Below are 23,827 nucleotides of genomic sequence, written 5' to 3'. Positions count from 1 at the left end.
AAAAATTGAGGACATTTATCGTACTAATTTTACCCCCTTAACTTTTACGCCTTATCTTCCATAGGTGAGCTGGAAATCCTATATTCACTGCATTTGTGTCTTCCATATTCTGTAGTATGCTCCTACTCCTGAGCCACAGACTGACTGCTGAATCTCAAGTAGAAGCTGGAAGCCAGTTAAAGTACCTGTCTTGTGGTGTTGTTTTAACTGGAAAAATCCTTTTAGTGAGCAAGAGTATTAGTACCATGGGGCTAGTGAATGGCATGGAGCTAGTAGGCTGGAGCAGATGGCTTCTGGTCCCCACTGATAGTGTATTTAAGAGTAGTGACAGTAGTTTGTCTTAAGTTCGTTGTATGGAGATATAAACTTTCTCAGATAAAATATGACTAATTTTCCTCTGATGGCCTCGGGCCCTCGGTAACCACCCTGTTGTGGTATGCTACCAAAGTTAGAAGCCTTTCAGGTTGGGGCTTGATCCCAATGACACAAAGACTTTTTTTCCTTAAACATACCAGAAATGCTGTTGGCAGCTGCATCCTCACCTGAGTATGGAGCGTATGGTCGCACTGTTAAGCTCTGTGGATCAGCTGGTGTCTAAACGTTTCTGTTCTGGTGGTCTACCGGCCCTGGATTCCCCAGGGTAAGCCAAGGAGGCTCTGGCCCTGTGCTGTGGCCATGGGCTTCTAGCCAGGTGACATGGGAACACCTATACAGGAGGAACACCCTCTCATTTTGGACTGGCCTTCCTTGGCAGGACAGTGTTTGTTCTGTGACAGTGCGTCTCTCTCTAGGTACAGACTGCGCTTCTTGATAGCTTTTTTTTTAACTCCAAAGAGGGTTGGGGACAGAGATGGACAACAGAAACAACCAAAGCTGTGGAAGGGGGAGTGCTGTAAACTTGGAATCCTAAACTCAGGTCTTAGATTGCAGTGGGATCTGTTCCCAGTTAGTACCATAGGGAAGGAGCTATTTCTCTTGATGTGCAAATAGGTAGCGAGTGTATGTACCCCGCTGCTGTCTCGACATCTGTCTGTTTACCCTGCTTTGTGTTTCTAGTTCTGAGGCAGAAAGCTGTTATCTGCTCTGGACTCTTCTCATGTCACTGTTTCCAAAACAAAAGTGATAGATACAAATCTAGCAGTGAAAAGCACTGGGCCTAGCAGAGGAGGAGGAAGTAAAAAGCATAAAGAGGTTAATAAAAGCTGTTTTTTCTGAGGCCCTGTTCAGCAAGACATTTGTGCGAGTGCTCCCTCTGTGATCAGATGTGTGCATGTACCTCGCCGCTTTAGGTCCTGCGTGAGTAAGTTCCTTGAGCCTGTTTTCTACAGAGGGTGGGTGTCAAGGTGGTGGCTTTTCAAGTCCTCCTGAATGTGCATAAATAGCCGATGAAGGCTCTTAATGCAGTGACAGGTGTCTCCACGGAGGAAATGTGCATCTGACCTATACATAATAGTAAAAAAGGAGGAATGAGCTGAAGAGCCACCAGCTTGGTGAGCAGGTTAGCTTAGAGCCCCGAGAGGCCGATCAGCAGAGTGCTCTTTGTTACATCCCATACTGTGCTTTCTGGGCTCTAATAATGGCATTAGCACCAAAGCAGCATTAAGACGTTAGAATTTCTTTCCTTGTAGGTGGCTGAGCTATTCAGTATAGCACTCGTGTGTGCAGATGCTCTGTTGCTGCTTGCAGAGCAACAGGAGTCTGTCCGAAGCATTGGTGGGGATTAATCACTGCAGAGACTCAAATTTTTATTCTGTGCTCCAGCTGTCCTGGCTAACGGTCGCCTCGATTTAACCTGTTAACGTCTGAGAGCAAGGCAGAGTGCTTCTCCACATGTGCAGAGCGGGCCTTTGTTTTTCTGGAATCTGTGCTATGAAAGGCTTGCAATGAAGAAAGCATGGCTCTGACTGTAAATAAATCCTCTCAGATTCCAGTTGCACAACCAAAGGAATTCAGCAAATTCCTATTTTTTTCTAACTGTAACATGCCTTCATTTTATCACACTTCAAATTTGCAAGTCTCATCTTACACTGCCTTGAAATAACAGACAAGTAGTCTTTATTCCCATTTGCAAATAGCTACGGTTGTGCTCGTTACAGATGTTTCAGTGCTGTGGCTTTGACCCTGCGGCTGCAGCGATCTGTACGCTGGCTCCCCCTGCGCTGCCTTTGCATGCGTCCGACTCGTTTCTCAGGGGCGGGGAGTTGTTCCTGAACCTGTAGCTCTGGGTTTCTATGGGGTGTCAACTCAACCCTTTGCCTACCTGGATCTATTTCCTCTTGCATTTGCTTCCTCACGTGGAAAAAAAAACCCTGCATCCTGCAGTGCTCACTTAATCTGTTCGATATCTGTGTCGATAAGTGGAAACCTCTGTCTTAACATTCCACCTCACCAAGTGTCTGGCTCTCACTGCTAGCCCATCGCTCTTTGTAATTTTATAACTGCCTAAGAAATTAAATCTGTGTTGTGATAAGTATTCTGTGTCCTCTTCCTTTTGTTTGCTGCTTGGAGATAGGGCTGGATAAGATCAGGGTGACGCTACGTGTGTTCTGTACTCTGTGGCCCAAACCAAACCGCCAGCAGAAGCAAGCCCTCTGTCCTGGCTGTGCTTGGAGCTGCTCTCGAAAGGCACCACCAGCTTGGGTTTTGCAGGGATGGGAAAGAACAAGATGAGTTTTTCCTGGCAAATTTTGCTTGCAAATGTAATTTTACCCTCTTGTTCCTCCTTAAAGTTGCTCTTTTCAGGACTTGCACTTGTGTTTTCTCTCCTGCTCGTAAGGTGAGTTTAGATAACTTCCTTTATTCTTTCTTTTATGGGATGCATCTGAAGTGGCGCTTTCAAATACGCACCACACTCGCTGTGCTGTCACTCCGAGGTTGTTGCTTCTCACCTTCAAGTCCAGGAGGAAGACTTGGAGCAAGCCCATGTGGATAGGTGAGGAGGCATCTGCTTCTGTATGTGTCATTCCTTTTGCAAAGCCACAATAAACCCTTTAATAAGTGTGGACGAGAGGAGAAAAAGCCTTTCTGCTCTTGCTAGCAATGGTGGAGCATGCGATGACGGGACTCTCCTTGTTCTGTGTGACTGTTTCATAGCGAGGCCTCAGCTGTGAAGCTGCAGACGTCTCCTCCTGATCTAGCTCTGGAGGGCAATGCTGCCCTGTCCGTGCTGTTTGTGCACCTGCACGTGCTTCAGGCGAAATAGGTTATGTTAACTCAGATGAGTGTTTCTAAACTGTTCTTTCAGCAGCTGGTGACATTTCCAGTCTTCTGCCTGGAGCAAGCTGAGGATCTGAGAGAAGCTGCTGGTGGATTCAGTACGCGGCACCAACTTCCAGCTGCAGCGGCGATGCCAACTCAGCTGTCCCCCGCGCCCCTGGCGGATGTGGTCACTGATGTTTCGGGAGGTCTGGCTGCACCCCTGCTCCTGCCTGAGGAGAGCAGAGCATGGAAAGCATGGGAAAAATCGTCGAACCCAGCCCTGAACTAGGCAGCTGCAGTTGCATTCAGATTGGCGGTCTTGCATCTCTGCTGCTACTGAATCTGGCCCATTAAGCCTGAATTCCCAGGGAAGGGACTGAGAAATCTCATCTCCAATTATTTATCTTATTACAAGGGTAGACAGGGACTCGTGCTGGTTTTCCTTCCTGGTGCGCTTTGTCTTGGTGTAGCGAGTAGGCTTTTGGGCTGCAGTTGTCCACCAAGTGACCAGGTACTGAGACCCTGTGCTATTTTTCCTCACTTGTCACATGGGACTTGAGCCCAAGATTAAGTAATTCAGAGCAAGAGCACGATTCTGGTGTAACCAGCCCAACTTCACCGGCCGTGGCTGTGCTGAGCATGCTGCCAGGAGCTGGAGGTACCGGGCTCATGCCGACTTCAGCCTTGCTGCTTTGCATCAAACCTCTGATGCAGCATCACTATTTTTTAGAGCAAGCAGGTAGAAAGCAGATGCTGGGGTGGTGCTGGGGGAGCAGCAGGCAGAGGTGAGCACCACCCCTCCTCGGGAGCAACTTGTCCCACTGCAGCATCTGCTCCTGGCTAGCTGCTTGCCCCTCCCTGAGCGTGCACACCTTGCATGTGCCGCATCTAACCTGGGCCAGCACAGGGGTTGGCAAAGGTTTTGAGTGTGGTTCTGCTAGGCCCTTGGCAGTGACTTCTTCAGCTAATTAATGGTGTGGTGTGAGCTAATGAGGGCTTTCTGCCCAACCTCCTGGAGCTGAAGAAATCTGATGCTTGCTGTTCTAGCACCTTGGTATGTTTGGTGTTTCATTTTTTTAGCAATAAGTTGTATTAAGTTACAGGTTATAATAAAGGATTTGGAGATTGTGAAGTCCGGGTATGTCCATAAAATTGGCTAGAGCCTTTTTGACAGTATTTTGATGCTCTGGATGCTATTTTAAATGAAGGCCCTGGGAGAGGGAGGCTTGTGGTTGCACAGGTCAGGGGCCATGCTGGGAAGTACAGTGTGACACAGGAACAGACCTACCTTGTCCGTGTGGTGGGTGCAGACTGTCACCTTTGGGTGCCAGCGTGGCATGTACCTGCTTAGCATCCCCTGCTGAAGGGCGCGGGGTGCCCTACCTGCGGGCAGCACCCTTGTCGCTGCCTTCCCCTCCTACCCCTTTGGGGCAGGCGAGTGGTGCTCCTGGCACTTCACCATCTGCTTCCGCGGCAGGATCAGGGCTGGAGCTTATTTTTATCTGTGGAGGGCAGTCGGAACGACGTCCCAGCGGGAGCCCGGGCCTTCTGCCTGTGAAGGGGGGGCCGGGGGGAGCCGCGCTCTGCCCCCCGCAGCCGCTAGATGGTGGTGCGGGACCCCTGCGCCTTCCCCGGCTGCATCCCAGCCCGCTTCCCCTGCAACATCCATCTTCTTTCCTCCCTTCCCCGGCTGCATCCCAGCCTTTTCCCCCCGCCCCCGGAGCATCCTTTCTCCTTCCCCGGCTGCATCCCTGCTCCTTCCCTTGTTTCCCCTCGGAGCACCCCTCTGCCCGCTTCTGCAGCAGAGCTCTGCAGCACCTTCAGTGCATGCTCAGGGCACCTTCTCTGCACTGGTGCTCCCTGAGTTGGAGCAGAACAAGACAGGAAAAAAAGAAAAATGGGTCTGTGTGTGCCCTCACCCAGCCAAAGCTGCTCGAGGAGGCAGAGGGCTCTTGGCTGCTCCGTGTGCCACCGGCATCCTGCCTGGGCAAGCTGCTGGGAGGCTGAGAAGGAGCTTATCTGCGGCCATGCCAGGCTGGGGGACCATGGTGGGGCCAGGACGTAGCAAAGCGGAGCTGGTTTTAGCTGTGTCTTTAAGCCACTGACTGCACCTATTCTGCCACATTTCCCTAAGCAAATCCTATCGCAGCTTTTGAAATTGGGCCCAAAAACTGAGCCCTGGCAGGAGGGGACAAAGCTCTGGGCTTCACCTGGCTCCACAAGCTCTGCTGTTGTCTGAAGTCTGCAGCAGGTCTGCTTTGTAGGGAAATACAAACCCTGTGCTGTGCCCCTGCCTGTGCCCCATCGGGGTACGCGGGTCGCTGCTCCAGGTGCCCATGGGGCCCCCCCAGCCCTTCAGCGCCCTGTGCTTGCTCTGTATGGGCATCAAGCACAGCGAAATCGCAGAAAGCATCTCTCTTCACCCGAAAACAATTTTGAAAATGAAAGCAGGGCTGCAGAGACGAGAGATGTTATCTCACTCACTTTTTTTTTTTTTTTTTTAACGTTTCAGATAGGAAACAGCCTTTCAAGTCTCCCAGGACGAAAGGCAATTTGCATTTCAAGAGGTCAGGATACAGCTATTTCTTTTTACCATCTGAAATTAGTTATTAAAAGTCTATTTGGAAACAAAACAACGCACGCATGGAAAGATGGCCTCTGCAGGCTCAAATTAACTGCTCCTGTCATCCCTGATTTCACTGGCTGCTGCTGGAGGATGCTGAATCAAGGAGGTACGGGCGCTGCCGGAGATGCAAACAGTGCAAAACCATGAGCTCCTCTGTACGCTGGAGCTGCTCTGGCCATAGGGACCTGCAGGACTGGGGGGGGACAGGGGTGCCCCCGGGAATCAGGGGGCTTTGCACCCCACTGCCGTGCACAAGCTTGGCTCTAGGAATGGTGCTGTGGCAAGGATAATTCACTAACCATCTCCCTGTGAACCCTGCCTCCCTGCTTGCTGCCAGCTCCTGTGCTTGCCCGGGAGTGGGACCTCAGCCCGGCCCCGGCAATCTAATTCTGCCTAATAAAAAGCCTCTGGCAGCCCCGAGCAGCCCCCAAGCTTGGCCGGGGCTGGGGTTTGCTGGGCGCTGCTCGCTTTGTTTTCTCAGCTGCCTCCTCTGCCCTCCCCAAGCTCACCGCTGCCACTTATTTATATTGGAGTTTGCATTAGCAGATGCACTCTGGGATATTCAATTACCTATAAAGAGCTGTAGCAACGCAAGCCTTTGCTGGAGCGATCAAGGGGGTTGGGTGGTTTGTTTTTTTTTTTCGCTTGGTTTTGGGTGTTGGGTTTTTTTTAACTTGCTTTTAAAAGAGACATGGGGATGGCTGAAGTAGTGGCATTGAATTAAAAAAATTAAAAGTGGAGTAAAGAGGGGGAGAAATAAATAAATAATCCTGTTTATGAAATGAAATGGCCGGGTAGAAAAATGATCTCCGGGAAGAAAGCAGCTCCCAGGGCTATTTTTAGCTCTTCTGTTTCTTTTTCTCCCCCCGCCCTCCCCAGCGCAGGCTGGGGGTTTGGTGTATGTCAGTCCCGCTGCTCTCCCTCAGCTCTTGAGTGCCAGGTGATGCTTTTTTTAAAAAAAATTTGTTTGTTTTTTGTTTTTTTTTTTTGCATCTTATTTATAGCAAGGAGGTGGGGGAAGGGAGGCAGCAGGCAGGGGCAGCCGCACCAGCATCGCCCTCAGCCCTGGCTGGGAAAACTGGGGGGCAAGTTGGTAGGGGGAGAGGTGAAGGGGGGGTGGGGGCCATGCCTCTCCTGCAGGACCTGTGTCAGCAGCAGGGTTATCCCAGAGCCAGGCTTGGGCCCCCCCTTTTGCTCCTCAGCAGCTTCAGGGGCTGCTGTAACCCACAAACTCCCCTTTGCCCAGATCCTGGGTGGCTGCAGTTGCCGCGTTCGCTGCAGCTCTGGGGCAGGAGCCGTGTTTAGTGCCTTTTCATCCTTGACAAGCCCCACGCTGCTGCATCAACTAGGGCTGGAGGAGCCTTGGAGATCCAGCGAGTCCTTCTCCTCCCCCTGGGCACCATCGCTCCTCAACCCCTCCCAGCAAAGCTTTCCCCCGTGGCCCTCGAAGGCGCTCAGTGCTGCAGCCTTCCCCAGGCATCCCTCCCTACCCCATATCCTTCCTTGGCCCCCGATCTCCCATCATGTCCCTCCTGGATGGTGCTGCTGCCCAAAGACCCCTCTCCCCACATCTCCTCTGCTGCCAGCTCCCTCTGAGCGAACATCCGCGTGGGCTCCCATCTTTGTGCCTCTATGGAAGAAATACATAATTCTTTTATTATTCAATTAGGAATTTAACACACAATCAGGTGATCACTTTAAGAGGATTTCCTATAAGGCAGGATTTAAATAACGGGGCTACGAGTAATATATTCCCTTAACTGGTTTATTCCTTTATCAGATTTTTTTTTTCCCCTAAGCGCTTTAATGCATTTACTTTCCCATTGTCGACACTTTTCTCCGCACTCTTCCTCCCTCCCCAAGCTTATGCAAATCCCCCATAAGGCGTTTAACGCGCCGTGTGTGTCAATAGTGCCGAAATCTTCGCGACGGCATTAGGCTTCATGCATGCCCCGGCTGATTAAGAGGGGTGGTGGGGCCAACCCGGCTGCCCAAGCCCCCTTTCAGCCCACGCTGCGGGGCTGGAGAAGGGGCCCCCAGGCTGGGAGCTGCATTTTTCTAGAGAAAAGGCTGGAGCTGAAAGTAGCTCTTTTCTTTTGCAGGGTGAAACGTGAATAGGGAGTGCAGGGCTGACCTGTCTGCCACTGTTTGCTGCCCTGTCGCTCAGCTTTCGGGGCGCTGGGGGTTGTGTGGAGGTGTTAAACTGGTGAGGGGGAACGTCTGCAGGTGGGATGTGAGTGGAGGAGGAAGAGGAGGGTGGAAAATAACCTATAAGCCAATCTCAGCATCAATTTTCTTGCATGTCACCTGCTCCCTTGGCACCGGCTGCATTGCCCTTAGGTGCCCACACGCCTTTCAGAGCCCTATAGGAATGGCTTTGCACATAGCAGTCAGGAAAAGCAGATCTCTTTCCCCACTAATTGTGCTGATGAGGGCTTAAGTCCGCTCAGCCCGTGGCTCTGCCCACTGCCATGGCACTGGGTGATGCTGCCTCACCTCCCTTGCGCCGCCGGGTTGCTTTCCAAGGAGGTAGCGCCTTGCCAGCAGGCCTGGCTTACCGGCCTCTGGGGCTTGTTTTCGGGGGGTTTAAGAGTGTTCATGGCCATGGGTGGTCCTGACTGGCACTGACTCTGGGGGATGCAGTCTCCCTGCTCACCTTGGTGGAGCGTTCACTCTGAAACCTACAGACAACTGCTTGGACACTGGAAAAAGGGAAGCACAGGGAGGAGGGTGGCATGTGGTAGCACGATGGGAATAACCAAGGGGCTGAGTTGCCTGTGGTTTCCCTGTTGCCAGAGGGGCTCTGGTTTTGTACTGCTGGAGAGGCCCTTTGTGAGCCCAGCATGGGGGGGAGGGAACCCATCCAAGGGTGACTGTCACCATTTTCTCCTTCCAGAGAAAAACCTCTTCTCTCAACCTGGCTCTTTAAATAGACCCGTGAGTGGGAGTGAGCTGAACCGGCCCTTCCCGGCTGTTGTTTCCTCTGCACCCACCACTGATTGTCTCCTTTTTTATCCTGCCCTGCCGGTCTGCCTGTGCGTGCAGCAATTATGCAAAGTTGCAATCAAGGAGCTGAATTAGCAGCTCATCTTGGATTAATTAGTGATGGATGCAAATCTCTTCCAACAAACGCGGGGAGGGGGTGGTGGTGGTGGTGGTGCGTGTAGTGCAAAGTGCAAAGGCTGTGGGTATCCTCCCTGGAATCCTCCAGTTCTCCCAGTTGGTTTAACTGATTTGGGGGTGGGAGGGATGCACAGAGTAACCCCTTGCAGGAGAATCAGGGCATCCACATAGAAGAAGTTGGTCCTTGTGGTCCTTGGCCCCAAATCTGATGCTCAGCTCAGCTCCTACACCTTCTTGGAGCATTTAAACCCAGTGCTTTGGGCTTAGAGCAACTCCTTCTCCCACCCCAATCCTGTTGCAAAGCCTAGGGAAAACCCAGTTAATTCCTGCGACCCCCAGTGCCGAGCTCCTGCCACCACCAGGGATTTCTGTTCGCCTGCAATCGGATTGCGACAAACCCCTCTAGTTGCACTAAACAAATTCCCTGGCTACTCTCTGCTTCTTGCAGGCCTTGATAATCCCCCAAATGTGACTCCAGCCAAGGCAACAACATCCCTGTTTAATCCCCACCGTCTCCGTGCAAAGCTGGCTCTGCCGAGGATGCTCCCGGTGCTGGCACGGCAGGCTCGGCTGGCATTGGGAGCAGACCCTGGGGAAGGATGAGAAGGCTGTGACGCTATTTAAAGGAGTTTTCCCAAGAGGGGATTGCAGGCTTGGGAACAGCCTCCCCTTCCATGAAGTGGAAGAGATGGATGCGCAGTGCTCTGGGAGCACTGCGCGGGGGCTGGGGGGGGCACAGTTGTTTCATCCCTTTCCCTGGTCCCCCCAACTCAGCAACCACAGCTACAGCGTGACCCACTCTGGTGCAGAAGGGACACAGCATTGGGCACAGAAAGCCCAGGGCACCCTGGCAGGGTGAGCACAGTTAGGTTAAGGAGCTGGCGTTTGCCGCTCCTAAACCAAGGGACAGCTTGTGGCCGTGTCCACAGGGATGGGGACAGCAGGAAGAGCTGCTTCCTGCGGTCCCCAAAGGAGTAAATCCATGGGTTTTGGCAGCGCAGTGGGATGCAGACACCTGAAAGGTCTCTCCTTCCTCTCACCTCTGCAAAAGCAATGATTAATAAAACCTGACTCGGCTGGAAGGGCAAAGAAAAAAAAAGCAATACAGGGGATTTCTGGAGACCGTCCTAATCCGACATCTCCGAGACAAATGAATCAGCAGTGTCTTATTCTGCCCGGCGGGATTAATCAGTTTTCGACCAGGCTCCAGGAAAGCGAGGTGAGGCTCTGAATAGCAAGGAGCTGTGGCGAGGCAGCCGCAGGGTGTTAGCTGGTTCACAGAGCAGAGCAAATCCCTCCTCATAAACCGGCAAATGCTGCCGGGATGCACCCGCTCGTGCAGGGAGCCGCCGGACAGCGGGGAGAGGCAGGAAAAGGGGAGAAGGCAAAAATACCTCGAAAAAGCTGTGGTGTGGGTGAGGGCTGCTCTGTGGCCCGTGTTATTGGATGTGGGGGTGCAGGGGGAGGCCCCAGGATGGGGCTGTGTGTGCAGGATGTCCCTCCTGCGACGGGGACCGGGGGGTCTGGGCCAGCTTCATCCTGTCGCACTCGGAGCATCGTGCCTGGCAGGTTTTCCTGACTGTCAAAGTGGGTCAAGCAGAAACCCAAGGAGCACCCAAGCTCACCAACCTCAAGCCAGCTACATCAAAGCTGAATTATGCAGGGCTAGCTTAAAAAATTGAAGAACCCAGGGAGCACCCAGCTCAACTTAGGAAGAGCCCAGCTCTTCGGGCTCCCTCCCCATGCCCCCGTCAGGCAGAGGCAGCTCAGCCTGCCCATGCTTCGAGGGGCACTTTGGGAAGGTGGAGGGTGTTGTTTGGGTCTAACACTGCCCTTGGGGATGGGGAAGGCAGAGAGAAAGCACTGGGAGAAGTTCATCCTGATGGATTCATCTCCCCATGGTCCCCCATATCCCTCTAAGCAGTAGCAGTTTTTTCTGGTACCCCAGCACACCATGTTGTACCCATAGCAGAAATAGGGAACCCCCCCTTGTCCCCCCAGATGGGGATCAAGAGGTCATGTAATTATTAGACAGGACAGTAAAATTCAGGGGCTTGTTATTTGCCGCGAGGTGTTTGGTTGCAGCATCTCCCCACGGCTCAGGGACCACCAAGTGCATTTGGGGGCCGAGATGCTCCCCTGAGCTCAGTCACTTTTACTGGACACCCCCCCCCCTCCCGCCCCCGGCTCATAGGGAGAATCCCTGCAGAAGGCGGTGAGTAATGCTGCCTGGCGAGCGCCGAGGCAGCGGGGCCTCGCCGGGGAGCTGTGAAAAGGCGAGTGCACATATGCCTCATCTTGTCCTGCTCTTTTCGTAGCTCACTCACGCTGCCTGGGTGCCAACCAGCAGCAGGTGCAGCCGGGGAAACCCCGCCACAGTCACCCCCTTTTCTTAAATTTCCAAGGTACCTGGCAGGGATCTGATGTAGGGCAAGGGGACACACTCCAAGAGGGGTGAGGTGCTTTTTGATTTTTACAGTGTCTTGTTGAAAACCTGGCACTATCAAATCAGAGCTGAACAAACCCAGCCAAAACAAGCAGCCTGAAAAATGCCCCCCTTGCACTAGTGCGCTGAGTTTTGCAGGTGCTCAGCCAAGGTGGGAGCGGGGAAAGCTGAGCCCCGGCTCTGGGCAGGGCTTGGAGCAGCAGCCTGGTTTGCTCTGAGCCAAATTCAGGCTATTTCAGCCAAGCAGGAAAAGATGGAAATTTCCACCTGCCCTGTTCTCCTCCCTGTGATGAATTTGCAGGAGCCCCTGATCCCGGCAGAAGGGCGGCTGAGGAGGCGCAGCCAGTTTTGTTTCTCATTTGCTCTGGTGTGAGCGGCAGCAGTACGTCCCACCGGCCCCGCGCGCTGATTTATACAATGCAACACTTATTGACTGCGAGAAGATTGTAATTCACAGCCCGGCACGTTGCAGCCACGGCGTGCGAGCAGGGACGATGCCTCTCCTCCTGCCCGCTGCTGCCATCCTCCCACACTCCGGGTGGGGAGAGCCCAGCAAGGGCTGGTCCCCCAGGGCTCCCACCCTGCTCAGTGGGAGGGGGCACCCACTGTCCCCCCCACCCCATGCCTTGATGCAAGACAACCTGATAGCATCAAATCCCCGTGATGGCGCCTGCAGCCTTGGCCAGCTCACCCAGCTCGGGAGGGGTGGGGACAGCCTCGGTGTCCCTGCCTGGAGCACCCTCCTTGGGCACATGTCCTGTCCCTGGACAGATGTCCCCCCACCCCACACCGTTGGTTCCCTTCCTTCTCTGCTTCCACCCCCTTGGTTATGCGGGGGAGCAGAGGCCCCCCTACTTGCTTCCCCAAAAAGCTGAGGGGGGAGATTACTGTGTTCTGGTAGCCAGAGCTGCAATCCCTCCCTCCCTCCCTCCCTCCCTCCATCCATCCATCCATCCTTCCTTCCTTCCTTCCTTCTGGCCATCCATCTATTCTTCCATCTGTCCGTCTATCCGTCCATCCACCCTATCTCTACACCCCTCCATCCATCCATAGCACAGCTCATGCTGACCCTGTCAGCTCTCTTATGCCGAAACCGTTCGCAGGGTGGGAAGGATGCTGTCCCTGCAAAGCTCATGTCCTAAAGGGAATTACCGCGGCTCCCTTTCTAATTAATCTCTTTGCAGTCAGCTCCAGGCCTCCGAAAACCCCACAAGCATCTATGGGAGGTACCTATAGGCAGTACCTATAGGCAGTACTTATAGACAGGTATATGAATATGGACTGTTCACTAGAGAATCCTTTCCTGTTGCCCCCGGGGCTGCCCCAGCGCTCGCCCGGCGGCCCGGGGGTGGCGGGGGGGCTCGGGGTGCCCCGGCTTCAGGTGCTCCCCCCCGGGGGGGGGAACCCGGGGGGGTCGGAGGAGGAGTGAAGGGGAGGCGGGAGGATGCGGGCGGGCGGGAGGCAGGGCCGGGGCCGCCTCTTGCTCCTCGCTCGCAGCCGCCGCACTCGCTGCCGGCCTCCCCCCGCCCCCCTCCCCCGGAGGAGGCTCCGGCATGGCGGGGCCGGGGGCCGGCGGCCGCCGGTGCTGAGCGGGGCCGATGCCGCAGAACCGCCGCGGCGGAGGGAGGTAAGAGCAGCCGCCGACCTGTTGTGCACGGCCGGGACCGCCTGTGTGCGGGGGGCGAGGAGCGGGGAAACCCCCCCTCCCCGAACCCCCTGCCCTCCCCGGCTCCCGAGCATCCTCCCCCGGGCGCGGCCGGGCTTCCTCCCAGCTCCCTCCGGCGAGGAGCGGCTCCTTCAGCCCGAGGACGGGGGTTAGGGAATTCTCCCCGTTTATTGCAACTTCGTCGCTTGCAAGATGTCGGGGGACCCTTTCGCCAGAGCAAAAAGGGCTTCTCTGCCCTGACGGGGAGGGTCTGCGGTGCCCCGGGGACCGCGGCACCGGGGTGCAGCGGGGCTGGGCTCCCCTGCTCTGCCCAGCCCCGGGAGTTCCCTGCCCCTGGGTGAGACCTCCCACCCCTGGTGTGATGGAGGACCCCCCCCCTTCCTCTCCCACCCCTGGTGTGATGGAGGACCCCCCCCCCTTCCTCTCCCACCCCTGGTGTGATGGAGGACCCCCCCCCTTCCTCTCCCACCCCTGGTGTGATGGAGGACCCCCCCCTTCCCCTCCCAACCTGCGTCCAGAGGGGCGGCAAGGCCCGAGTCCCCTCCCGTGTAGACCGGTGTAAATCCAAAGGGAGGGGAAAATCTGATTTACCGCAGCACAGGGATGCTCGGAACAGGCGAGACGGACGGGTGCTGGAGGGCTGGTCCAGCACCGTGGCCGTGCAGCGCAGCCCGCTCTGCTCCCGGCCCCACGGCATCAAGAAGTTTGGGCCACAGGAGGTACGGGGTGTTTCCAGCTGGCGTGTTCTCCAGCTGGGATCTCTGCTATGGAAAAACCCTGCAACAGGCTTTCCCGGCATCCCGGGAGACGCTTCCCACTGGGTTTTATCGCCTGGGGTAGCATCAGGCACGGGAGGGTGTTCGGTGGAGGGGAACACAGCCAGTTCCTCCATGAGCAATGGGACAGAGCAGTGTCCCCAGCCGAAATGTGCCCCACTAGGTTGTCCTGCCTGCGGTCCTCTGGAATGGGGGGGTCTTGGGGCCCACCCTAGCACGGTGCAAGGTGAGGACCCCAGCCTGGCCCCGTCTAGGCCTCCCCACAGCCTCGGGGCCATGGCAGCGCTGCTCTGTGCCACCAGTCCCTGCAGCCAGCAGATGCATTTTTGGCTCTAGGCTTGTGCTTACAGGGTCCGTGGGCACCACGGGTGCTACCCACCCCGGGGGCCGCCAGCATTCGACCCCTCCTGGCAGCCGGGGAGATGCTGGAAAGCCTCTCCGCTCCTGCAAATGCCACGTCTGGCAGGGAGACCAGAGAAATCACTGTAATTGATTTTTCTTCCCTTGCCTGCCTCAACCTGCTGCCTTGGAGGAGATTCCCCCCCCGCCCCCAGCCGGCTGGGTGGTCTGCGGGCAGCGGGCGCGGAGGCAGGCTGGCATCTAGCGACTGGCGCTGGTAATACAGAGTGGCCCCGGGGCTGCTCCCCAGAGCTTGGGCTGGGCTGGCCCCAGAGGGATGAACCACGTTTTGCGTGGGTCTGGTAGGGTCGCTGGAGGATGCCAGGTGTTTTGGGAGCTCATTTTGGGATGCATTTGGTGCGGACCCTCAGGCATGCTGCTGGGGTCTCTCTGGCAGTTCTTCCAGCATCATCCCAGTGTGCCATGGACCCTCAGAGAAGCAGATCCAAAACGCTGACCTTAAAAGCCAGGTTACAGCCCATCCTCTCCTGAAAAGGCTGCAGGAGTGTGTCTGCCCGGGGCGGTGATGCTGCCCCAGCCCCAGGCAGAAGAGGTGCTGAAAAAAGGGCATAAACCAGAGTAAGCATGTGCTGCCTGCAGAGAGCGAGGGCTTCCCGAGGCAGCTGGGATCTTCCCCGGCAGCCACCCTCTGTGAGTGGTTTTCACCCATTGATTTCTCCAATTGCTTTTGGAAAGCGTGGTCGCGTTAGGCATTGTAGCATCGCGGCGAGGTGTTGAGCCGGCTGGGGTGAGTGTTGTGCCTTGGGGGAAGCTTGTACGGACCCCCGATCACCACTCACCACCCCAAATCCAAACACCTGCCAAGGTGTTTCTTGTGTTTCCCACTGCTCCGGGAAAGCATCTTTCCGGGTGGAAAAAACATAGGAGCCAGCAGTGGCACAGTGGGGTGACGAAGGCTCAGGGCCAGCCACATGCCGGCCATCCCTTGCAGACTCCTGGCGTCACCTGGGGGACAATCCCTGGGGGGGGGACACGGGAGCTGTGCCGCAGGGTGTCACCGCTTTCCCTCCCAGGTCGGCTGCGATGGGCTCAGTGGGAGCCGAGCGCTTCAAGGAGCTAAGCCCGGCGGGGACGCCGGAGGGCAACGTGGTGATGAGCTTCAGCTTCGACAGCTACCAGCTGGAGGAGGACGAGCTGCAGAGGGGCAGCCAGGCCAAGGCCGTCCTCACCTTCATGGAGCCGGGTGAGGGCAGGCGCAGCCCCAACCTGGAGCCAGGTTTCTTGCTAGTTTCCCACCCATTTAGGAACTTCCTGGGATGGGTTTAATAGCCACAAATGGCCTGAAATTACATAAAATTGCCTAATGCCTTTTTTCGGACCTGTTTGTACCCATGTGAGCTGCACAGCACCCTGTGGCGGTGGGCTCTGCAGATTGGCAAGGAGTTGAGGGTTCATGCCCTGGCTCTCCTGCCCGGCTTACCCCTGGCCTGCAGCTTCACCCTTTTCCGTGCAGGACTCAGGGATGCACCTGGGATTTATCCCAGCCCTGCTCTACATCCCAGGGCATCCCTGTCCTCCTCCACACCCCTCCAACCCTTCCTGTGCCTTGGCTCTGGCTGTTACCTACACTGCCTGGCTCTCAGTTATTTGGCTGCTATAAAACTCATCAGCCCCCAAAGCCCAGGTGTTTTTCTGCCTCCTGGGTCTCTCATTGAAATGCCTTTATTTAGGGAAGGAGTTTTTTGGAGCTGGGGCTCTTTATTCGTGAGACCTATGGGGCGCTGGGCTGCCTGCTGTGGGTGCCCTCCTCGTTTGCTGTAAATCGCCCCACGGCTGGGGTCTGCTGCAGTTCCCCTTGGTGCAGCAGTACCACTGTCATGTCTTTTCCTCTTTCTTTCCCCTTTTGGGCAGTTTCTGAGGATCCCGAGCCCCAGGATCGATACCATGGGATTTATTTTGCCATGCTGCTGGCTGGGGTGGGATTTCTTCTGCCGTACAACAGCTTTATCACCGATGTGGACTACCTGCACCATAAATACCCAGGTAGGTCTCCAGCAGCTGCAGCACTTCCCAGCCACACCAAACCTGGGGAGAACTTGGCCCCGCTTCCAGGGGAGCCGGACCCCCGCCACCCCCCATCACCTGCCTCTCCGCAGGGACTTCCATCGTCTTCGACATGAGCCTCACCTACATCCTGGTGGCCTTGGTAGCCGTCATCCTCAACAACGCGCTGGTGGAGCTGCTGAGCTTACACACACGGATCTCTGTGGGTGAGTGGGGGTCCCCACAGCCCCCTGGCAGTACTGGCCCCATGTTGCCCCACCCTACCCGCCTCTGTTTCCCACCCGCAGGCTACCTCTTCGCCCTGGGGCCCCTGCTCTTTGTCAGCATCTGCGACGTCTGGCTGGAGCTCTTCACCCGCAGGCAAGCCTACGCCATCAACCTAGTCGCCGTTGGGGTGGTGGCCTTTGGCTGCACAGGTATGCGGGACAGCGGCTGGCGCTGGGACAAGCACAGCCCTTCAGATAGGGGTGGGAAAACATCCCCATTCCCAAGAGCCGTGGTCTCCTAGGATGACTTCTTGCTCTGATCCCTATAACCTGTCCCTCATGTCACTGCTCTGTCCCCTCCACCTCTGCCCAGGCACCGCGGGACTGGACAGGGGCACCAGCACCAAACCATGCATCAGTCCCCAACGCCACAATGGCTTTGCCATTTGGGCCACCATGGTGGCTTCCCAAGCCCTTGCACCTGGTGGCCACTCTTGGTGGCATGGTGGGGCATGCAGGGAGGGCTAAAAGCCCCTCCACTTTGGGGGCAAGAAGGCTTGGGGTGCTGCATCAGCTGTTCAGGAAGGGTGCAGCTCCCAGGTGGCATGGCATGTGGGCCCCCACTGGGGTTTCTTCCCCGTCTGGCATTTCGGCTGCAGCAATAATCTCTCCTTCTCCCCTCGGCACATGTCTCCTGAAGTGCAGCAATCCAGCTTCTATGGCTACACGGGGCTGCTGCCCAAGCGCTACACGCAGGGAGTGATGACAGGCGAAAGTAAGTACCTGCATCTGCATCCGTGTTCAACTGTGCGGGCTCACTCAGGGGGGGACCCTCCTCTACTGTCTCCCAGGGCCCCGGAGAGTCACACCCAGGGCCCTGCTGACCCCACCACAGCCTGCCCAGGTTGCCAGAAAATCAGGGACACCCCAGGGTGCTCCCCAGCAAACCAGGGTGTTTAAAGGTTTGTAACTCACTTGCAAGACCCTCTCCCATTGCCATGTCAAGTTGAGGGTGGGGGTTTCTGCCAGGAGCTGGCTCCACTGCCCCAAAAAGTCATTGTTTGCAGCTACTTCACACCTGGAGGCATCACCCCCATCTGGTGCGGGGCTTCTGGGGGTCCCCAAGCTGTAGGGCTTGGCAGGACCTGGTGTCAATAGCTTTCCCATGCCACCAGGCACTGCCGGGGTCATCATCTCACTCAGCCGCATCTTTACCAAGCTGCTGCTGTCGGATGAGAAGGAGAACACAGTCATCTTCTTCTTCATCTCCATCGGCATGGAGCTGACATGCTTCGTCCTCCACCTCCTGGTGAAGCGCACACGCTTCGTCCGCTACTACACCACCTGCTCCCGCAAGGGTCTCCCCGAGCCCCGGGGGGCTGGTGACCGTGGGACAGGCTACCGCATCCACCACGATGTGACTGCCGAGGACATCCGATTTGTAAGCCACGGCGGGTTTCCTTGATGCCCCCTAGAGTCCCTCCCCCGCTGGAGCTCAGCACTGGTGTCCCCTCTCTCTCCCACACAGGAGAACCAGCTGCGGGGGCAGCCAAGCTCCCCCCGGGGCAGCCCAGGTCCTGAAGCTGAGCTGGCCGGCAGTGGCACCTACATGCGTTTTGATGTCCCTCGACCCAAAATCAAGAGGAGCTGGCCCAGCTTCAGAGGTGGGTGGTGGGCTTAGGAGGAAGGGGGGGGTGTGAGAGTTGATTTTGCAGCATTTTGTGGGGCAGAAGGAATGATCGGTGGCATAGGGCTTTGGGGAAGGGTCATTCCTTCTCAGAGCACCCAAAACCATGGGGCAACCATGTCTTTGGAAGCCACTGGTGGGTTGCAGGCAAGACTTTCAGGCTCTGCAAGGGAAGGGCTGTGGGTTTTGGCTGAGCTGTGCTGCCCGTACCTGCCAGACATGCTGCTCCACCGCTACGTCGTGTCCCGGCTCATCTGGGCCTACATGCTCTCCATCGCCATGACCTACTTCATCACGCTGTGCCTCTTTCCTGGGCTGGAGTCAGAGATCCACAACTGCACGCTGGGGGAATGGCTCCCCATCCTCATCATGGCCATCTTCAACCTCTCTGACTTCGTCGGCAAGGTAGGAGAGAGGCCAGCTCCAACGCGGTGGGCTGTCCCTTCCACCATGCCTCCTTTTTTTGTCCTCTCAAAGCCACTTGGCTCCACCAAGGGTCATCTCCACCCCATGGGTTTCTAACTAGTGTGAGGTTGCTCACCAGCAAGGCTGAGGTTGGGCTCCTGCAGCAGCTGGTCTTGCCACCATCTCATCTTCTCCTTGCTGCCCCATTTTGGGCACCATGTTGCCCTCCCCAGCCTCCTTGGCCCCCACAGTGTGGTCTCTGCCCCTTGCTGCAGATCCTGGCTGCCTTGCCCTATGACTGGAGAGGGACCCACCTCCTTGTCTACTCCTGCCTCCGCGTGGTCTTCATCCCCCTCTTCATCATGTGCGTCTACCCCAATGGGAGGCCCACCTTTGGCCACCCTGCTTGGCCCTGCATCTTCTCTCTCCTCATGGGCATCACCAACGGCTACTTCGGCAGCGTCCCCATGATCCTGGCCGCCGGGAAAGTGAGCCCCGAGCAGCGGGAGCTGGCAGGTAGGACCAAGCCCTCCCAGGGACCCCATGCCGGGTGTCCAGAGCACCCTCACACCCCATGTCCCTTCCTGCAGGGAACACCATGACCGTGTCCTACATGACGGGCTTAACGCTGGGCTCAGCCGTGGCATATTTTGCCTACAGCCTCACCAGTACGTCCCACAGTACCTGTTTCTACACTGAAACCTCCAATGGCTCCTTTATGTCGGGCTACTGAGCCCCGGGGCGGGGCGACGGGGACAAGATGGGACCTGCTTCCCACCATGGTCCCCACCGCCCTGCTTGGCCCATGTCCCTCCTCAAGGAGGGAGCCTGGAGCCAGAAAGCTGCCCAAGGGCAGACAGGGACCTGCATCCTGTTGGCATCCCAAAATGGCCCGTGCTGCCCATCCAGGGCCACTTCTTGGGGTGATGAGACCGCCATCACCACAGGGGATGGTCCCATTGCTCTAGTGGGGGGGGCTCCCCATCAGCGATGTGCAGCTCTCCAGTGGGGATGGGGGGAGGTCTTCTGTTTGAGCCAAGCCATTGCCAGGAGGAAGAAAATACTGCCAAATTCCCAAGGGAATAGGACCAGCGCTGGGGAGGAGGGTGATGGAGGGCTGGTGAGGAAGAGGAGGAGTAAGAGAGGAAGGAACCACTTCTTCAGGCCCTGGTGGCTCTGGGAAGGTGGGTCTCAGCTTTCACTGATGGTGCCGCAGGTTTTCACCAAGAATGGCTTGAAATCACGATCCCTCCCCAAATATACCTATCGCTGTGAAAAAGACCCAATTTACTTCTGCTGGCTGGAAACAAAAAAAAACCAATTTTTTTTTGTTGTTGGCTGCGTCTTTTTTTGCCCCCCCCCCCCCAACTGCGAGAGAGGCAGGGTCTTGCCTCACCCCCACCCCACGCTGTGCATGTGACCCATCACCTCCCTCTTCTGGGCTGCAACAGGGCAGAAAGGGATCCTGCTGTCCTGAGGAGGGGTCTTGAGGCCACAGAGCTGTGGATGCCACCCACGGCGCACTGCAGAGCTTCAGGATTTATTGCAAGGGATGTAAACGAAGCTGATGCCAGATTAAATGTCTTTGCAATGATGCCTGGTCATTACCTGTGCCACTGGCACTGCAGGCACTCAGCTGCGGGTGATGGGCTGGGCTGGCCAACACACACAGGATTGCCTGCTGCCTGTGCTGTGGGGTTTTGGGGTGCCCCTTGTGCTGCTCCCCATCCCCAGGGTCCCCTCTGTCACCTGGAGCAGCTGGATTTGTCAGCGGGTCCCATCGAACCACTGCCAGCCTGCAAACTGCTGCTGAAGTGCAACACCTTTGCGGGCAGCAAGCGGGCGAGGGAAGGGGCTGAGCAGAGCAGAAACCATCTGGAGAAGGTGCCAACACCAGAGGCTGGGTATTTTTGGGACCGGCTGCACCTCGTTGTGCCAGGAGCCAGCGGGTGCCACCTCCCAGGGAAGCAAAGCCCAAGAGCTGGAGGTGAGGGGGAGCAGGAGGCAGCGAGCACCAGGCTCGGCCCCCCCGACCCAGCCCCACCAGCACCAGCGAGTCTCGCCTTGCCAAGCCCCTGGCTCGTTGAAGCACAGCTCACACCAAGAAGAGCAAATCCAGTGTTTCATCCTCAAAACATCGTCCCTGCGGGGCTCAGGGTATGGGAGCTGGCCTGACCTCGGCTGCAGGGCAAGAACTGATACCTCGGGCTCCACGGGCCCCAGTTGCAGAGACCTCCGCTCCGGGGTCCCATCCCATCCATCGGTGCCACCCCGCAGGGGGACTGTCGGGTGGATGGCGGCTCCCCGAAGGGCCACGCAGCGCCTGGGTTGGGTCTTTCCCCAAAAACGAGGCAGGGGCTGAGCCAAAAAGCGACCGTTGCCACCAAGGGGAGAAAAACCCCCCAGTCAGGACAAGCGAGACAAAGAAAGATGCTTCGTTGGGTTGCTTTTTTTCAATTAATTTTTTTTTTTTTATGAAAAAAGATCACACGGAGTTCTCCAACAAACAGAACGCCAAAAAAATTGTTTTAAACAAAACATAAACAAAACAAAACAAAAAAAAAAAGACAAAAACCTGGCTCTCCTTTCCTCTCGATTGTCTGAAATATCCTTGTGTTCCATAGAAGGCAGTGGGTTTTAAGTGCTTTCTATTTAACATTAGCATAAAATCTCTCTCGCGCGCTCTCTCTCGCTCTTTAAAATATGCTCACACAATTTGCTTCTAGAAGTACAGTACACTTTGAGCGTGGGGGGTGTGCCTGTTCCCAGATCATTTACAATCACAATCCAACAGGAAATAAAAAATAATATTCTAAACGTCAGACTGTGTTCATTTCTGTCGGTTTTTTTCTTTTTTTTTTATAATTTCATAATTTTTTTCACAGTTTTAAAAAGTTTATATTTATATATATATATTTATATTTATATTTATAATTAAAAAGTTGAATCCATTTAAAGACTTATAATACAGGAGGGCTAAAGAGTCTTTTGGTACATTAAAACTGTACAGGCTAGAACCGTCACTATCTGCCGCGCCGAGGCGCCGGTGGCCCGGGGTGGAGATGGTACGAGCTCAGCACCATGTGGTTCGTTTAAAGGACGAGAGGTAACTTCGCAGGGGCGTCCCTCTCCCCTGAGCCCCGGCCTCCAGTCTCTGGTATGCAGCCAGTACCAGGGCAGATAGTTTCCAATCTGTCCTTGTCTCCCCACCGGAGCCTGAGCCACTGCTCCCGGCTGAGCCGGGCCCCACTCCGCGTCCTAGCAATCTGTAGTGCGAGTCGGCAGTTGCAAAGATCAGTGCGTCTCTTGGAGTTTTTTGTTTAAGTGCAAGGATGTTGCATCGTTGCGTCGTTCTCCTCCAGTGTCCCCTCCAGCCGAGCGCAACCCTGGTGTGGCGGCGGTGATGCCACAGGTCCGGCGTGTGCCCAGCGGGAGATGACGGGTCAGCTCCGCAGAGGGAGTGCGGAGGAGATGGTGGTGGCTCTCCAGGAGCTGTTGGGAGGTTGGCCGGCTGGATGGAGCAAGCTGAACGGTCCCCTCCGTGAGCCCAAGGTGGCAGTGGGGCTCTGGCTGTGGAAACGCCACAGGCAGGCATGGCCGGGCTTCACACTCCATCCCCATTCCCTTCAAATGAGGGGTGAGGGCTTCCCAGCAGCTCCACATCTCTGCTCAGGCAAGGCATGGGGGGTAAAGCTGGGCGAGGGAAGCCAAAATCCAATGGCCTGTGGTCTCCTCTGCTCCAAGCACCAAGCAGCAGCTTTTCCCAGTCATTTCCTGCCCCCCCTTCACTGCACGCTCCAAGACGAGTTCTTTGTTCACCAAATGTCAGCCCCTGGCCATGCACTTGCTCCCCCCAGCACCATTCCTGGGCCAGAGGGAAACGAAGGGATGGGGAAGGTGGGTTCAGACCGTTTGTTCAAGGCAGTGGGAAGGCACCATCCCAGACTGGATATTGGCTCGTCTTCCACCCGCCTCCTCCCAGCCCAGAGGACTCTTCTTCCATCTCCATGCTGGGGCCAGCTCTGTCCCTTCGTGCTCCACACTGCCAGCCAGGGGCCTCTGGGGAAAGGGAACTGCAAAAAGGCGCTGAGAGGATCGAGACGAGGCGCTGAGAGAGACTCATCTCCTTTCTCTTTCACCCTGTCCTTCCTAAAGGGTCATGCGAAACTAAGCAGGAAAGGGTATATAAGGACGGAGAGGAGCGTACGCAGAAGGCTAGCGGGTGTCCTTCCACGCACAGGCAGCTTCCGAGTTACTGATGGGGGCAAATGACACAAAAGGGATCCCTCCTGCTGGGGGGTCCCGCTGGTGAAATGATCACGAGACCCATGTGCTTTCCTGGACCAAAAGGAGGAAGGGAGAAGTTGGTCAAGTGTCACCTTACTTAAAGCCACTTCCAGAAGAGCCTTGGGGTTCAAGCATCACCACCACCACCACCACACCCCAGCGGCATCTTCCTCAAGCCCTGTAACGGCTTCCCCAACCCCGTTCTTCAGCCCTCTCCTTCCTCCTCGTGTCTCTCGCGTTCTCCTGTCTGTAGTGTGACACAGAAGTCATGAGCATTGAAAGAAACAATCATGTCGTCTGAACAGGCACGTCCTCAGGTTCGTCCCGTCCCTTCCCAGGGGTGGCACGTGTCCCCTGGGCGGTCAGCAGATGACAGGGACCCCATCGGTGTTGAAGATCATGCCCGTAGTGGGCTCATAGGTCCCCGCAAGGTAGTAGAGGTCCTCACTGTCTTGGTATTTCTTCGTCTTTAGCATCTGCTCATATTGATCCAGACCAACAACAAGACACTTGTGTGAGATGGTCTGAACATCATTTTCATCCACATGAGAGGACTGGTAGAGGGCTCGCTGCATTACAGTTGCAGAAAGAGGGAGACAGAAAGAAAAGGAGCGATTAGATCTCAGCATTTACAGCATCATCTTCAATATTGAGGAAAGACATCCATCACAACTGGCCAGGGATCGTGCTCACACTCAGGCAGAACTCCCCACTCATCCCCACTGACACAGCGGAGGGACACTGGGAAGCTGTGCTGGCCCATGGGGAGCACGGACACAGTCTGTCCAGTGCACTAAATCTGAGCCCTCGCTCTCACTTGCCTCCCACTGATGGGAATGCTGCGCTTGCCGAGCGCACGGACAGGGGAATATGCAGGCTGGGAGTTTGTCATCCTTACCTCAAGGATGTAAATGCAAAGATGGATGCTGGCCACCAGCCCTCTGTTCCTCTAACACCCAGCACCTGCAGCCACTCCCGCCCTC

General features: G+C 56.0%; 2 protein-coding genes across 7 annotated transcripts in view; one reads left to right on the top strand and one right to left on the bottom strand.

The window, feature by feature from the left end:
• The first annotated feature begins 5,626 nt into the window (after positions 1-5,626).
• On the top strand, positions 5,627-21,365 carry SLC29A4 (solute carrier family 29 member 4). 2 transcript variants are annotated; one of them, XM_064461539.1, is made up of 11 exons: positions 5,627-5,930; positions 15,269-15,438; positions 16,107-16,238; positions 16,352-16,465; positions 16,547-16,675; positions 17,166-17,240; positions 17,641-17,906; positions 17,994-18,129; positions 18,370-18,557; positions 18,833-19,073; positions 19,148-21,365. In XM_064461539.1, exons 2-11 carry the CDS (start codon positions 15,279-15,281, stop codon positions 19,288-19,290), a joined length of 1,584 nt encoding a protein of 527 aa, XP_064317609.1. In that variant the 5' UTR covers positions 5,627-5,930; positions 15,269-15,278; the 3' UTR covers positions 19,291-21,365. The 2 variants fall into 2 exon arrangements, with proteins under 2 accessions (XP_064317609.1, XP_064317608.1); XM_064461538.1 differs by lacking the exon at positions 5,627-5,930 and adding an exon at positions 12,896-13,020.
• The window catches only part of TNRC18 (trinucleotide repeat containing 18), a 56,991-nt gene continuing 54,152 nt past the window's right edge, over positions 20,989-23,827 (bottom strand). For all 5 annotated transcript variants that reach the window (XM_064461534.1, XM_064461535.1, XM_064461536.1 and 2 more), the window contains one exon: positions 20,989-23,413. In XM_064461534.1, the coding sequence (XP_064317604.1) occupies positions 23,207-23,413 (207 nt within the window). In that variant the 3' untranslated portion in view covers positions 20,989-23,206. The remainder of the gene's footprint in view (positions 23,414-23,827) is intronic.

This window comes from Phalacrocorax carbo, chromosome 10, assembly GCF_963921805.1.
Source record: "Phalacrocorax carbo chromosome 10, bPhaCar2.1, whole genome shotgun sequence".
Taxonomy (NCBI): domain Eukaryota; kingdom Metazoa; phylum Chordata; class Aves; order Suliformes; family Phalacrocoracidae; genus Phalacrocorax; species Phalacrocorax carbo.
The sequence above is the reverse complement of the archived record's forward strand: the minus strand, read 5'-3'. Positions and strand labels throughout refer to the sequence as shown.

Excerpts from the sequence above, each read along its gene's own strand:
- SLC29A4 (XM_064461538.1), top strand. The coding sequence starts at position 12,992 with ATGCCGCAGAACCGCCGCGGCGGAGGGAG. Across the intron at positions 13,021-15,268 it reads AACCGCCGCGGCGGAGGGAG|GTCGGCTGCGATGGGCTCAG; the intron begins GTAAGAGCAGCC and ends TTTCCCTCCCAG. Across the intron at positions 17,241-17,640 it reads GGGAGTGATGACAGGCGAAA|GCACTGCCGGGGTCATCATC; the intron begins GTAAGTACCTGC and ends CCATGCCACCAG.